We start from the raw sequence: 12457 nt of genomic DNA on the forward strand, positions 1-12457 counted from the left end.
TTCCAAGATAAAGCCTTTCAGAATATGACCTAATATCAAAGGTATAACAAACGAACAAAACCCAAACTCCTATGTTAACTTGATACCAGTTAAGAGGTAATATACCTCATCGTTTCATATATTCATATTACCTTTATTATAACTTTAACCTTTCATAAGGGAACATGTCTTCATAATGAACATGTTATTGCAAACACCTTTTCATAACGTTCAATTCTCAGAAGCTTCCTTTGTAGTAATTCTCGAAGGTGGGTGATGACAGTAAATTTGTTCAAAGCAATACTTAGAAACTGGAAGATATTTTTACGAGATTTCACCAATGAAAAGCTCGTTGAAAAGCAATTAATATGCACGAAGTCACAAATAAACAAGCAATGGTCTAAATAATTTATTATATTCGGTAAATACATCCAATACGTTTTATGTCTGTTTTTTTAGGCACTTTTTTGCCGCTCTCAGACATGTGTTCATGTTTGTTAGGATGTCTAAATATTTTGGAAATATTTAGGCAATTACTTTCCATCCCATACGTGTTTTGAAATTATTTTAGTACAGTTTTTGCAAATATAGTGCACAAAATGTACAATGTGTTTGTATTAGTACATAGAGTCCACTTAGACTGAAAGTAGGCTCATGCCTGTTTTCACCATCAATCCCTAATTTATAAGTGACCCTTATGGTAACACATAACAGGAATTTTGTTTTCAAAGGGGTCACTTAAATATTAGGGATTGATGATGAAAACGGGCATCAGTCTTAGTAGCACCTAAATCTCAAATCTTTTGACAGTTTTATGTGGTGTGCAACAAAAAATGATGTATCTGTACAAATAATCTTTTTGAGTCGAATTTTTTAAACTTGTTAAAATTTTTTTGGGGTGGCCCATTAAGTATATCCACCTGTCCTCCTACCTAGGTAGACCTCACAGATCGCAATATTCCTTTACTCATACAGCAATATTATGGTACCAACCAGCTTGTCCACAATAACCTGACCTTTCCAAGATGGCGTAATACCTCTGTAGGCTGGTCCTTAATCCCTCTCCGTCCATTATCTGAGATCTGCGAACTGGGATCCTCTTAAACGAATTAAAGATTCATCAAGCACTTGCCTGTAATGTTACATGTAATGCGATGTGTTAATCTTGATCGCTAAAGGAGCAGATTCGGGGTACGACTTAGCCTAGGGGCAGACCATCGATTTTTGGTCGGCCTATAGTTTAGTGGGGCAGTTGATCAGTATGAGCATATTTTATTATGGAAGTGCGCACATTACGCCGATTCGATTTGGCCGATTCTTCATACAAATTAAAATCGGGCCCAACTATCGGCCAACTAAAAATCTAACACAATGAGTGTTTAGGTCCAAGTACATTCAAAAATGCAAATCGCTACCAACTAACTAGGTAATCTGGAAATCATTAGGGGAAGCCTAAGTTCAGCAGTGGACGTTCTATAGCTGAAATAATAATGACATTAAAAAAAACATCTCAAAACCCCATCGGGAAATCACCACTGCGATCTCGCAGTGGTGATTTATATCTATAATAATAAACTCCCACTAGTCTACGCGTGTATAGCCCCCCTTACCAAGTTTACCTACATCAATCTCCGTCAGATGATATTAATGTTATTTGTTGTTGTTAATACGATAACTAAATATTACATGGACGGGTCTGTCGATTACCCAGGTCCATTTGTCAGGTTTACAAGTTCGGTAACTGGCAATCAAAATATCCCAGACTAGCTCAATCATCCGTGAAAAATGATTCAGCCCTTCTAGGCTTATAGGTTAGGTTATAACAAGATATAGTTAAATAGAGTTTATTTAAAGCCAAAGCACACGGTGCCTTGCGGCGCGGCGCCGCAAATAATTCGCAGTATCGCGCGACGCTACGCACCGCTCGTGTGCCCGCCACAGATATTTCTATGGAGAGCTCACAGACGATCGAAAGTATAACGAACGGCGTCTGCTTGCGACTTAAGTCTGAGCTGATAATCGCCGACGACAAATTCAAATTCGCCTAGTCGCGAACCGTCGCCTATCACTATCGCAAGCAGTCGCCGCCATAATGTCGCTAGTCTGTGAGCTCTCTAAGGCAAGGTACTCACCTGCCATGTAGCACGTAACGTAGCATGTGACGTGTCCAACCTTCAAGTGAGTACGGCTCGTCCACGGTCGTCGCGTAGCTGGCTGCGAGCTTCTGGATCCTACTGCGAGCCGCCTTTGTGCTCGCAGTGATACCGCCACTTGGCGGGTCGCTGCGATCTCCCTGCGAGCCACGCGCGAGCACAGCTCGTGCCTATGTACCTACTTGATACAGTATCTGATACATTACATGCTACACGGCTAGATGAGTACCCTGCTTAAGTCGACGCAGCGACACCGCTCCGACGTCGCACCTCTGCCGCAATGCATCGTATGCTATGGCTCTTAGAGATATTGAAGATTCTCTGAATTCAGCTTGTTTGAGTGAATATAAAGGTGAAACACCTTTTACTTTGCTTTAACAATTTAGTGAGAAAAATATAAGAATAGTAAACGCGACGGGTAGGGTCCTAAGTAAACAGCATCAGTTCGGTAGTCACAATAATATCGGTGGAATTGAAAAAGATTATAAACTTACCAAAACTGATGTTCCAGAAATATTTCGTGAACCAATTTGAAAAAGATATTTTCTATATTCCTATCGAGAATCGAATCCAAGACCCTTACGCCCTATTCACAAACGATGCTTGATTAAGTGAAGTAGCAAATGGAACGCACAGCGTTGAATAGAGCTTTGTGATTGGTTCGTCCACGCGCACTATGAGACCATAGTAATGTTTGTGAATACGGGCGTTAGCTATCAAGGCAATTCACAGAACAGTTAGCGCTCCTGCACACGACGCCGCCGCCGCACCGCCCCCGCGCCTTTGCACTGTTAATACGCGCCGCGTGAAGCCCGTTGCCGCGCCGCTGGCGAAATTATGCTTTGATGGCGCGGTGGCGGCGCGCGGCGGGCTTTACTCGGTGCGTATGAACAGTGTAGGGGCGCGGCGACGGCGCGGCGGCGGCGCGGTAGCGGCATCGTGTGCAGGAGCACTAAAAATCCAACCTCAAATCAAAGGGAAGTAAAATCAAATTGGAAAAGGGGTTCAGAATGTCCAGTTGAATCCTGTGCCTTATGCCGGTCAGTTAGAATGTCGATGTAGCCAAAATATTACGGCCATCACAGAACTAGAATTTTGGGCATTCCTTGCCTCGACCGGAATTTAAAAATAAAGATTAAGTATTTTTATTCACAGATCATTTGTGTTTTATTTTCATCTTGACATGTAAATTCCCATTTTCCCACTTTCGAGGTAAGCCAGTTGGGGGAAGATGGGAATGCACCGAAAATTTATCGTGAGTAATTGCCTATTTTCAAAGCACTTTTCCAAGTAAAAATTCAGTTTAATGAGCTATTTCTCTTCCTTTTTCTGTGGAAATAGCAAACCCGTTGTCTTTTTGGAAGCAAAAGTCCGTTGTCCTGAAAATATAGAGACAAAGAGCATGGAACGGGACATTCTATTCGGAAGAGAATTTCTGAAAAATGCCTTTGTTTTGGAAATTCATTCGCTATTTATTTGTCATGTACTCAGACATTTTTTCTTATTTTGACAAATACTAATACGTGAGGGTAGTACATCCACGTCACAATTATGGCTGCAAAATAATAAAATAACAGTAGGCTGCGTTTCCACCAGAGATGTGAACCGAAGCGAGGTAAATGAAGCGATTCTATTGGTTCTTTACAAATATATCCCTCGCTACGCATCCTCGCACATCTCTGATGGAAATGCAGCCTTATCGTCAATAAGTAAGTATCTAATATTCATCTATAAGCTCCAAAACTAATAGAAGACCCACAAGGGTTTGACCCAAAATGAAAGTTTTAAGATAACTCTAAAAACTGTTTATGAAAAAAAACCCAATTTAAACTGAAAGTTCATTACAGCATTTTATTTTTATTTTACAACAGTACCTTACACCCTTTAGGGACTTTCCCATCTTCAAAACCTACCCAGTATTTTGAAAATTATAAATAACTTGAATAAATCGAACTGCCTAAGGCGGGAATTGAACCCACGACCTTCCGCTTGCCGGGCGACTGCTCTCAACTGGGTTCAATTCCCGCCTTAGGCAGTTCGATTTTTTCAAGTTAGTTATTTATAATTTTCAAATTAGTTTGAGATGCGACTCTTAACGCTAAAAATTAAATAACTACCCAGTATTGTTTTACGTGAAGCAGTAACAAACTTAACGCCCGTATTCACAAACATTACTATAAGGTCTCACAGTGCGTGTGGACGCACAGGGTCACACACGAACCGATCACAGAGCTCTTTTCAACGCTGTGCGTTCGATTTGTTGCTTCACTTAAACAAGCATCGTTTGTGAATACTGGCGATATACACTTCTACTAACTATACATGACGTCATTAAACCCAGGAACTAACCAGTAATGCCATAGAACTCCCAATCTGATTACACGCGCTTCGGAATAGTTCTCCGTACTATCAGTACTATCAAAATACTTCCGAAGTCCGAACCAACAACAATTTGATACTATCACAGCGACCTTTGCGATATTCATATCGCGGACCCTTGGAAGGTATTGTGTGGTACGAATTTCGATATTTAATATTGCTAATATGCTTAACTGAAGCTATAGGGGTCAGTAGAAAGGATTTGCCATACTGGATTCTTTCTGCGGTCTGCGGTCACGTCAAAGTGAACGCAGCCATGTTCGTTTCAGCCGAATGACGTCCACTGCTGAACAAAGGCCCCCATGGATTTCCACAAAGACCGGTCCTGTGCCGCCCGCATCCAGGCACCTCCCGCGGCCTTCACCAGATCGTTGGTCCACTTAGTAGGAGGCCTGCCACTTGAGAACTTTTCTCTCCAGCGGCCATCAGCTCTGCGAGCTATGAACAACTTTTTCAGTCTCTACCCTTTTTGTACTGATTGATGCGAGCATCCGTATCTACGGGCACGAGAAAGAACGCAAACCATCCTAGACTGCATCTCACTTAACACCAGGTGCGATTGCGGTCAAATATCTGTATTGAGCAAAAAAACCGCACTGCTAACAGATTGCCTTGTCACGTTGCCCTGGCCTACAATGTTGTTCATACATGAAGTGGGCTGCGTTCACTTTTTTTTATGCATAACAAGGCAGGTATTTGACCACAATCGCACCTGGTGTTAAGTGGGATGCAGTCTAAGATGGTACATATCTGCCCTGTAAGTGCCTATTCACTCTCGCCTTAGAAAGGCCCGGATTATAGCCTTCGGGAAAGACAGCAGCCGGTCACTTTGACCTGACCGCAGACCGCAGAATGAATCCAGTGTGGCAAATCCTTAACTGAGCTTTAGGGGTCAGTAGAGGGTCGAGTTTAACTGCGATAGTATTTCACGAGAGTTATTTTGGTCTTTAATATGAAAATTCTTGTGACCGATGAGTATTTACGTTGAAATGCTTGATGGAATTTCAGTTTAGATGATTTTCGATGCTTTATTGAACAACTATAATGTTTTTGGACGGTTGTGAATATTATTTTATGTTGGTCTCAAAATAATTTTATTTGTTTCACTTCAGGAAATACTCCCAAGTAGAAATTATTATTAAATGTTTCTCTTGAAATCTGGTCAAAGCACTTGTTGCTTTGTTTCCTTTTTTCGTTATCGTTTCAGCCAAAATATGTCCACTGGACAGAGGCCTCCCCTAAGGTCTTTATTCATTAAGTTGTATTTAAAATAAAATAAAATTAAGCAGACCATTAGCTTATTAGATAGGACCTACGGCATTGAGACTATTATTATAGGGATTACAAGTAGATCAGCCCGACATTAGGTTAGTTCTTTACGAACTGGATCTTCAGCAAAATATACCATTTTATGCCATCAAGCTTCACTGTAGCTATCCTAAGAAATGAAAAACTCTATAGACTTTGTTGAAACATTTTATTTAACACACAAAAATAAATTAAAACACAACACACCACACACAAATAAATAATTAACTAGATTTCACTTTCACATCGACCATAAAGTTCTTCGCCACAAACTTCAATATCACTACAATCAAACTAATACCAGCAACAAGAATGGTTACTAAAGTAAGTACAACGTCCATTTCCAAGTACTCGTACCAGGACATGTTAGCTGAAGGTGCGCGGAGGTGACGTGCGCCTGAGTGGCGGATCACGTGCTCTGTCCACCACACTGCTCGTTGTAGCGGTGGTTGAGGCTGGTCTCTCATAAGGACACCGAGACGTTTGATATTTTGACGGTAGCTGAGGAAAGAAGATAACGATTAGTTACCTTATCTATGAAAAATATGAATCGTTAGACATGGTTCTGTGTGGTGTTCTGCAATAGCTGGATCACTTCTAGTCTTTTCCATGAATATTGTAACAGGTAACTTGGGCCTACTGTCCACATACACACGCTATAGTCAATTGACGATTGCATGAAGATAGCCTGGACATAACAAATGCAAAATACGTCTATCGTCATCTGTAGGTTGCAGCATGCATTCGCCAAAATGACTGACCGTAGGCAGTGTGCCTAAAACATATATGCCTGCGTACTGTGCGTAGGAGTGTAAGTCGAATCCTTCATTTTAATTTGGGTAGTAAGAGAGATTCTACAGTAGAGACTAAATAATCTGATGAGGGGTGAGTAGCTCCATGAAAGTGCATACCCACTGATCCAGGAGTTGCACTCAGCATCAAATGTAACTGAGGTCAAAGCTCTTAGTACATTCAAAAAATAATAATAACATAAATAGTATCACTAACCTTTCATCCCCGATGATCTTCTCCACTGCTTCCTTAAACCGTTCTTCTGTCAACGTTTCCATGTCTACCCTCAAGCCGATCTTGTGGTAGACGTACTTCTCCACGTTAAACCACTGGTCACCTAACATTGGCATACCAATGAGAGGCACACCAGCAGTGATGGCCTCATCAGTGGACTGCAGACCTCCTTGCGTGATGAACAGCTTTATGTTTGGATGGCCTGGAAATATGACATTCATATTTTGAAGTTCATTTCACCCAAACAACGTCCTCTGGGAAATGGTTTCCCCAAGAATATCCACAAAGACTGGTCCTTTTCTGCCTTACTCATGAATTAAGCACTATCTTTTCTGTAAGGTTTACTATTACTACTACAAGTAAATAATATAGTGACAGAAATTGGCGCAATCTTAAGGTGGCGGTTCGCATCGCGACAGAGACAGGAGACCGAGACGCGAGACCGCGACCGTTACTTGATTAAGGCAGAGACCTGCCAGTCTCTATCTCGCTTGCGAACTGTCGCTTATACATTGTCTAAAGTCAAGTAACATTCTCGGTCTCCCGTCTCGGTCTCGCGTCTCGGTCTCCTGTCTCTGTCGCGATGCGAACCGCTACCTTTAGGAAGGACAGTGGCTGCAAATGCTACAGTTCTACTACTGCTTCAGCACTCACCAATTGACACCAAAATCAAAAGTATTTATTCAGTTTAGACCACAAGTGGCACTTATGAACGTCAAAATATTATTATACTACTATCATTGTACTACTGTCTAAGCTACTATTATGGCGATTAATGACAAGACCTTACTCTACACAGTGGCGGTAACTGGTGACCGCATATTATTATACGTTAGCCCTAATTGAATAATTGAGATCTCTTATAAATTAATAAACTTACGCAAAAGATCCGACTGCGGCAGCCACTTAGATATCCTTATGTTCCCGCTCTGTCCCGGCAACACATCTTTGTCCCACTTCCACAGTATATTGTATGGAAGTTCGGAAAACACTTTAGCCAAGATCTGGATCTTCTCCGGGGGTAGCTGGGACGGGTTTACGTTAGTTCCAAAACTAATGTAAATTACGCCTTTACTTGAAGCATCTAGATACGATTTGAGTTCCTGAAATGGTTTCGAATGGTTCAGACAATGTAATGTTATGGGTTCACTTTGTTAAGGACGGCACATGGGACTATCAGATTTTATTGCAAAACTAGCGGCCGCCCGCGACTTCGTACGCGTTTTACCCCCTTAGGGGTGGAGTTTCGTAAAATCCTTTCTTAGCGGATGCCTACGTCATAACATCTACCTGCATGCCAAATTTCAGCCCGATCCGTCCAGTGGTTTGGGCTGTGCGTTGATAGATCACTATGTCAGTCAGTCAGTCAGTCACCTTTGCGTTTTATAATTTATAGATATGACCTATTACAAGTAGATAGACACTAGTGTTTAGTTAGCTTGATGTGACGTTGTCTATGCCTTAGGTTTTAGTCAAATAATCTTAGATTTACGCCAGTATTCACAAACATTACTATGAGGTCTCGCAGTGCGCGTGGACGCACATGGTGACAGACGAACCAATCACAGAGCTCTATTCAACGCTGTGCGTTCGATTTGCTGCTTCACTTAAGCAAGCATCGTTTGTGAATACGGGCGTTAGAGTGGGCTCAGTTACTGGAAGAAAAATTAAAAAATTCAATCCAGTGACTTGGCCCGTGGACCAAGCTAAAAGAGGGCCAAGTCACTGGAAAACTCATGTTGTCCATGCCTAAGGTTTTCACCTAATAATCTTAGATTTAGAGTAGAGTACTTATTATTAAAATTAAACGATCAATATCATATTATAAAGTATCATTAAACTTTTATTAAGGACGGTCGAAAGGACTGAAGCCTGTGATTGTCCCAAATATAGAAATAATTCTAAGATAAATATTTATAGGCTTGAATTCAGGTCGCAATTAGAGCGATGTTTCTATCATGGATCAAGACTCATTTATAATAGGAGTTTTAGTTGAATATAATTTTCTTCGTATCAATCATTTATTATAGGTACGCCTTTATTAGTAGTCACAATCAAAAACATTGTGGGGCTTTCTGTGGTTTAAATTACTTAATATTATTACTTCGATAATTTAAAGTTGTTACTTTAATCTGTTTCATATTTGATACACAATAAAATTGTAAAGTATCTAATCACACATGACGAACTATAATTCCAAAGACATGACAAATCATTTCAGAAAATCGTTGTAAAGACAATTCTGTAATAATAGCAACATAATACGTTAAGATAATTTACTATAATTTCAATGGTAATTTCCTGTTTATGTCTAGGAAGGTACATATCTTACTGTAATGAACTGTATTTACGAGTAATGTAGAATTATTTCAATGTAATTCATGTAATGTTTTTTTTATATTCATATTCATTTATTGCATCCTGTTGTACAATTAGGTGTTTACAAATAAATATGTCTAGACACAAAGAAGAGACCTGTAAGGGTATTGCAATTTTTGTATTTTGATCATCATAATTTCAACGGAAGTAGAATTACAGTCCAATGAATATACAGCAAAGGCCACCGTAAATGTTAGGCTTACGTTGATTGATACGGCTGATTTTTATGTATAGTATTTGGGCAATCGTTAGAAGTTGTTTCCTCATCAGCCAAACAGTTTTGACAGGTTCAACTCCTTGCCAGACAATCTTTTGAGGGTAGCCAAAGCCACGATGACCCAAACGTCATAATGCACCAACATTCTAACCTATATTGGGAGCATACGCTGACAAACTTTCAGCTTTTATAAAATGACGTAGGTCTGGCGTTCACTAGCTCTTAGTTTATAGGCTTCCCACAAATTTGTGTATGTGTACTCATTCATAATAATAAAGGTAAAGTTAATGATTACGGTTTAGTACGGTTAGAGGTCGTTTAGAGAAGTAGATAACTAAATACATCAGTAATTACCTTTGGAAGTTCCTTCACAGGTTTCTGGTGAAGTCCTCCCATGAAAAGGACACTTGGAGGAACCGGGCGATTGCCCTCCCAAATCGGATGCATATTCACAAACAGCATATCCACATTATTACTTAACTCTGTAAGACTTGGCATATCTTCTCCAAAAATCCTTCTGATCATCTGATTCTCTCGCTCTTCAACCGAGTGAGCCAAATTCTTGAAAGTATAATGGTTATACAGTTCAGACATTTTCTCCCAAATGGTAAGGTTCATGATTCTTTGGCGGAACATCGAAGGATACAGAAATGGATGGACTGGTGCTCCTACTACGTCCCAGTTCCAATACGTTGCACCGAAAGAACTCACTTGAATTACTGGGACTTTGAAAATGTGCGACAAAGATATCGCCGGTCTTACTAAAGCCTCTACCATTAGCAGATCAAACTTTCCATGCTTGATAATGTCTTGCACTTCTTTAGTTTCCATTTGAGATCCAAATATTTTCGTGAAAAGCTCGAAACCAACTCTCATTTGTGTCCTCAAATCGTTCTTATTCCCTGTAGACGTCGCCAAGAAGTGTTCTCTCCATAGTTTATAAGACATATCATGCACATCCACTTCTGTCAAGTTGGCTGGTGCTTCGCCCTTAGCAAATGCTGGGTCTGTAGTTACAACTGTCACTTCATGTCCCCTTTTCACTAATTCTTGAACTAAAGGCCTAAATACTACTTGGTGACTTATGGATGGAGTTGGAAATACTGCCAATATCCTAGATCCTTCATTTTCACTGGCACTCAATACTAGAGCTAATACAAAATACGTGACGAATGTCATCGTTCAAAATCACACAACAAATACTAGTGCTTCTTGAGTTCATGTCCTTTATAAAGGTATAATATAATTGGTGACCAATAATACGGGATGACTTGTAATTTTTTGTGGTGTCACGTTGAAATAAGTTATAATTATGCAAGTCAGCGACTTACAGCAGGTCCATGATTTAATAGCTCTATCCTTGGATCAAAACCTCAGAGCTGTCATTCAGCAATCAAAACTCATTTAGGCTTTTAAAAAGCACTTTTCACGTCCCAGTATTAACCCTACCACTACTTCGGGACAATAAATGGGCCAGTGTACAGTATACAGTTGACCAAAGTACGTCATCTTTAGGTGTACCGTATCATAAAGTGAAATGACGTAGCTGCGTGCCTGCTCTACCTATTTATGTTTGAAAGTTCAAAGTACAATCAAACCATGAACAGTTTAATTTGGAACCAGTATTATTAATAGACAAATATATGATATTTTTAACACGTGTATTACAAGCATTATTCCCTGGCTCTGCTCGCGTGATTTTAAGTTTTTCAAAAAAATTTGATAAATTTGAGGCACTATGTGTATCTGTAGAAAAGATTTAAAACACTTTGGAGGTCCCTAATTCTTGTCAGCGTGAAGACAGACATTAAGAAACGTCTTTTGTCTGACATGGCTCAACATTAACGAAGTTTGGTTATGCTATTTGCAATTAGCCTGAAAGATAAGAGAGTGAATAAGCACTAACAGGGCATTTGTGTTCACACGACGACATACCTACCTAGTCCAGTTTTGATCCTACTTTGCTTTGCAAAGCTGGATTGCCGTGAGGATGGGCCTTAAGAAGTCGCACATTTTAATTACGTCTCAAAAAGTCTGACACGAGTATAGTGACCTCACTCAGGTGATATCCACGCGACGAGAAGGCCCAAATTAATAGAACAAAGTCCAAATTCCAAAGTTCGAGAATGCTATAATAACAGACCAAGGTCGTGTTTACATCAAATTAGAGTGGAACTGGTACTATGACGTAGCAGTCTAGACAGTGACTCATGCCCGTACTCACAAACATTACTATGAGGTCTCACAGTGCGCGTGGACGCACAGGGTGATACACGAACCAATCAGAGCTCTATTCAATGCTGTGCGTTCGATTTGCTGCTTCACTTAAGCAAGCATTGTTTGTGAATACGGGCGACAGAATAATAGTACCAAGATACAGTGATTCAAATCATTCTTCCTCTTAAATATATACCGGGTGTGAGGAAATACTTGGTAGGTGAATAAATTATGAGCAATTTGATTTATTTAGTACCTAAAATGTGCAAGTCATTATTCTGTTTAATTAAGTGTGCATTATAACAAAATCCTTACTCCTTCTTTACTAAAATAATCATTGTAGTTTTTTTTTCTAGCATCTGAGAAGACTTGATTCAAACCATTTAAAAATCCTAAATTCCTTTAAACGAATTATAAAATTGTTAAGTATCGTCGCATGGTCTACGGGAAATGTACGTTATTAATTTGCCATTAATATACGAGTAATAACTCGTAAATTAACAAACTTTTTTGTATAGTTTTGTAATTAATTCAAGAATTATTCCGCAGTATATTATAGTTCTTGCAACTCACGAAGGCGAGTGAGCTTTACTTGTATGTGTACGTGTACATGCAAATAACAATAGTGTAATGTCTATCAAAACTTTTTAAAAACGTACAGCGGCGAGCCACTACACATGTAAAGCTCACTCGCCTTCGTGAATTGCAACAACTATACATACATACATTTCACATTACACAAAAGTGTACTTATAACTTTAAAAATCTCTTATGAATTTGAAAAACAACCTGACACCCT

General features: G+C 39.7%; 1 protein-coding gene across 1 annotated transcript; it reads right to left on the reverse strand.

The window, feature by feature from the left end:
* Positions 1–5969: 5969 nt before the first annotated feature.
* LOC135083463 (UDP-glucosyltransferase 2-like) lies at positions 5970–10623 on the reverse strand. Its single transcript, XM_063978203.1, has 4 exons — positions 9796–10623; positions 7726–7948; positions 6828–7047; positions 5970–6320 (listed from the first exon to the last, which is right to left on the reverse strand). The coding sequence occupies exons 1-4, from the start codon at positions 10618–10620 to the stop codon at positions 6044–6046; spliced, it is 1545 nt and encodes a 514-aa protein (XP_063834273.1). The 5' UTR covers positions 10621–10623; the 3' UTR covers positions 5970–6043.
* Between the last annotated feature and the right edge of the window lie 1834 nt (positions 10624–12457).

This window comes from Ostrinia nubilalis, chromosome 23, assembly GCF_963855985.1.
Source record: "Ostrinia nubilalis chromosome 23, ilOstNubi1.1, whole genome shotgun sequence".
Classification (NCBI taxonomy): Eukaryota; Metazoa; Arthropoda; class Insecta; order Lepidoptera; family Crambidae; genus Ostrinia; species Ostrinia nubilalis.

Coding starts and splice junctions, on each gene's coding strand:
- LOC135083463 (XM_063978203.1), bottom strand. CDS start 10,620: ATGACATTCGTCACGTATTTTGTATTAGCTCTAGTATTGAGTGCCAGT. Junction 7,949..9,795: donor CTGTGAAGGAACTTCCAAAG/GTAATTACTGAT, acceptor AAACCATTTCAG/GAACTCAAATCGTATCTAGA. Junction 6,321..6,827: donor AAGATCATCGGGGATGAAAG/GTTAGTGATACT, acceptor TTCTTTCCTCAG/CTACCGTCAAAATATCAAAC.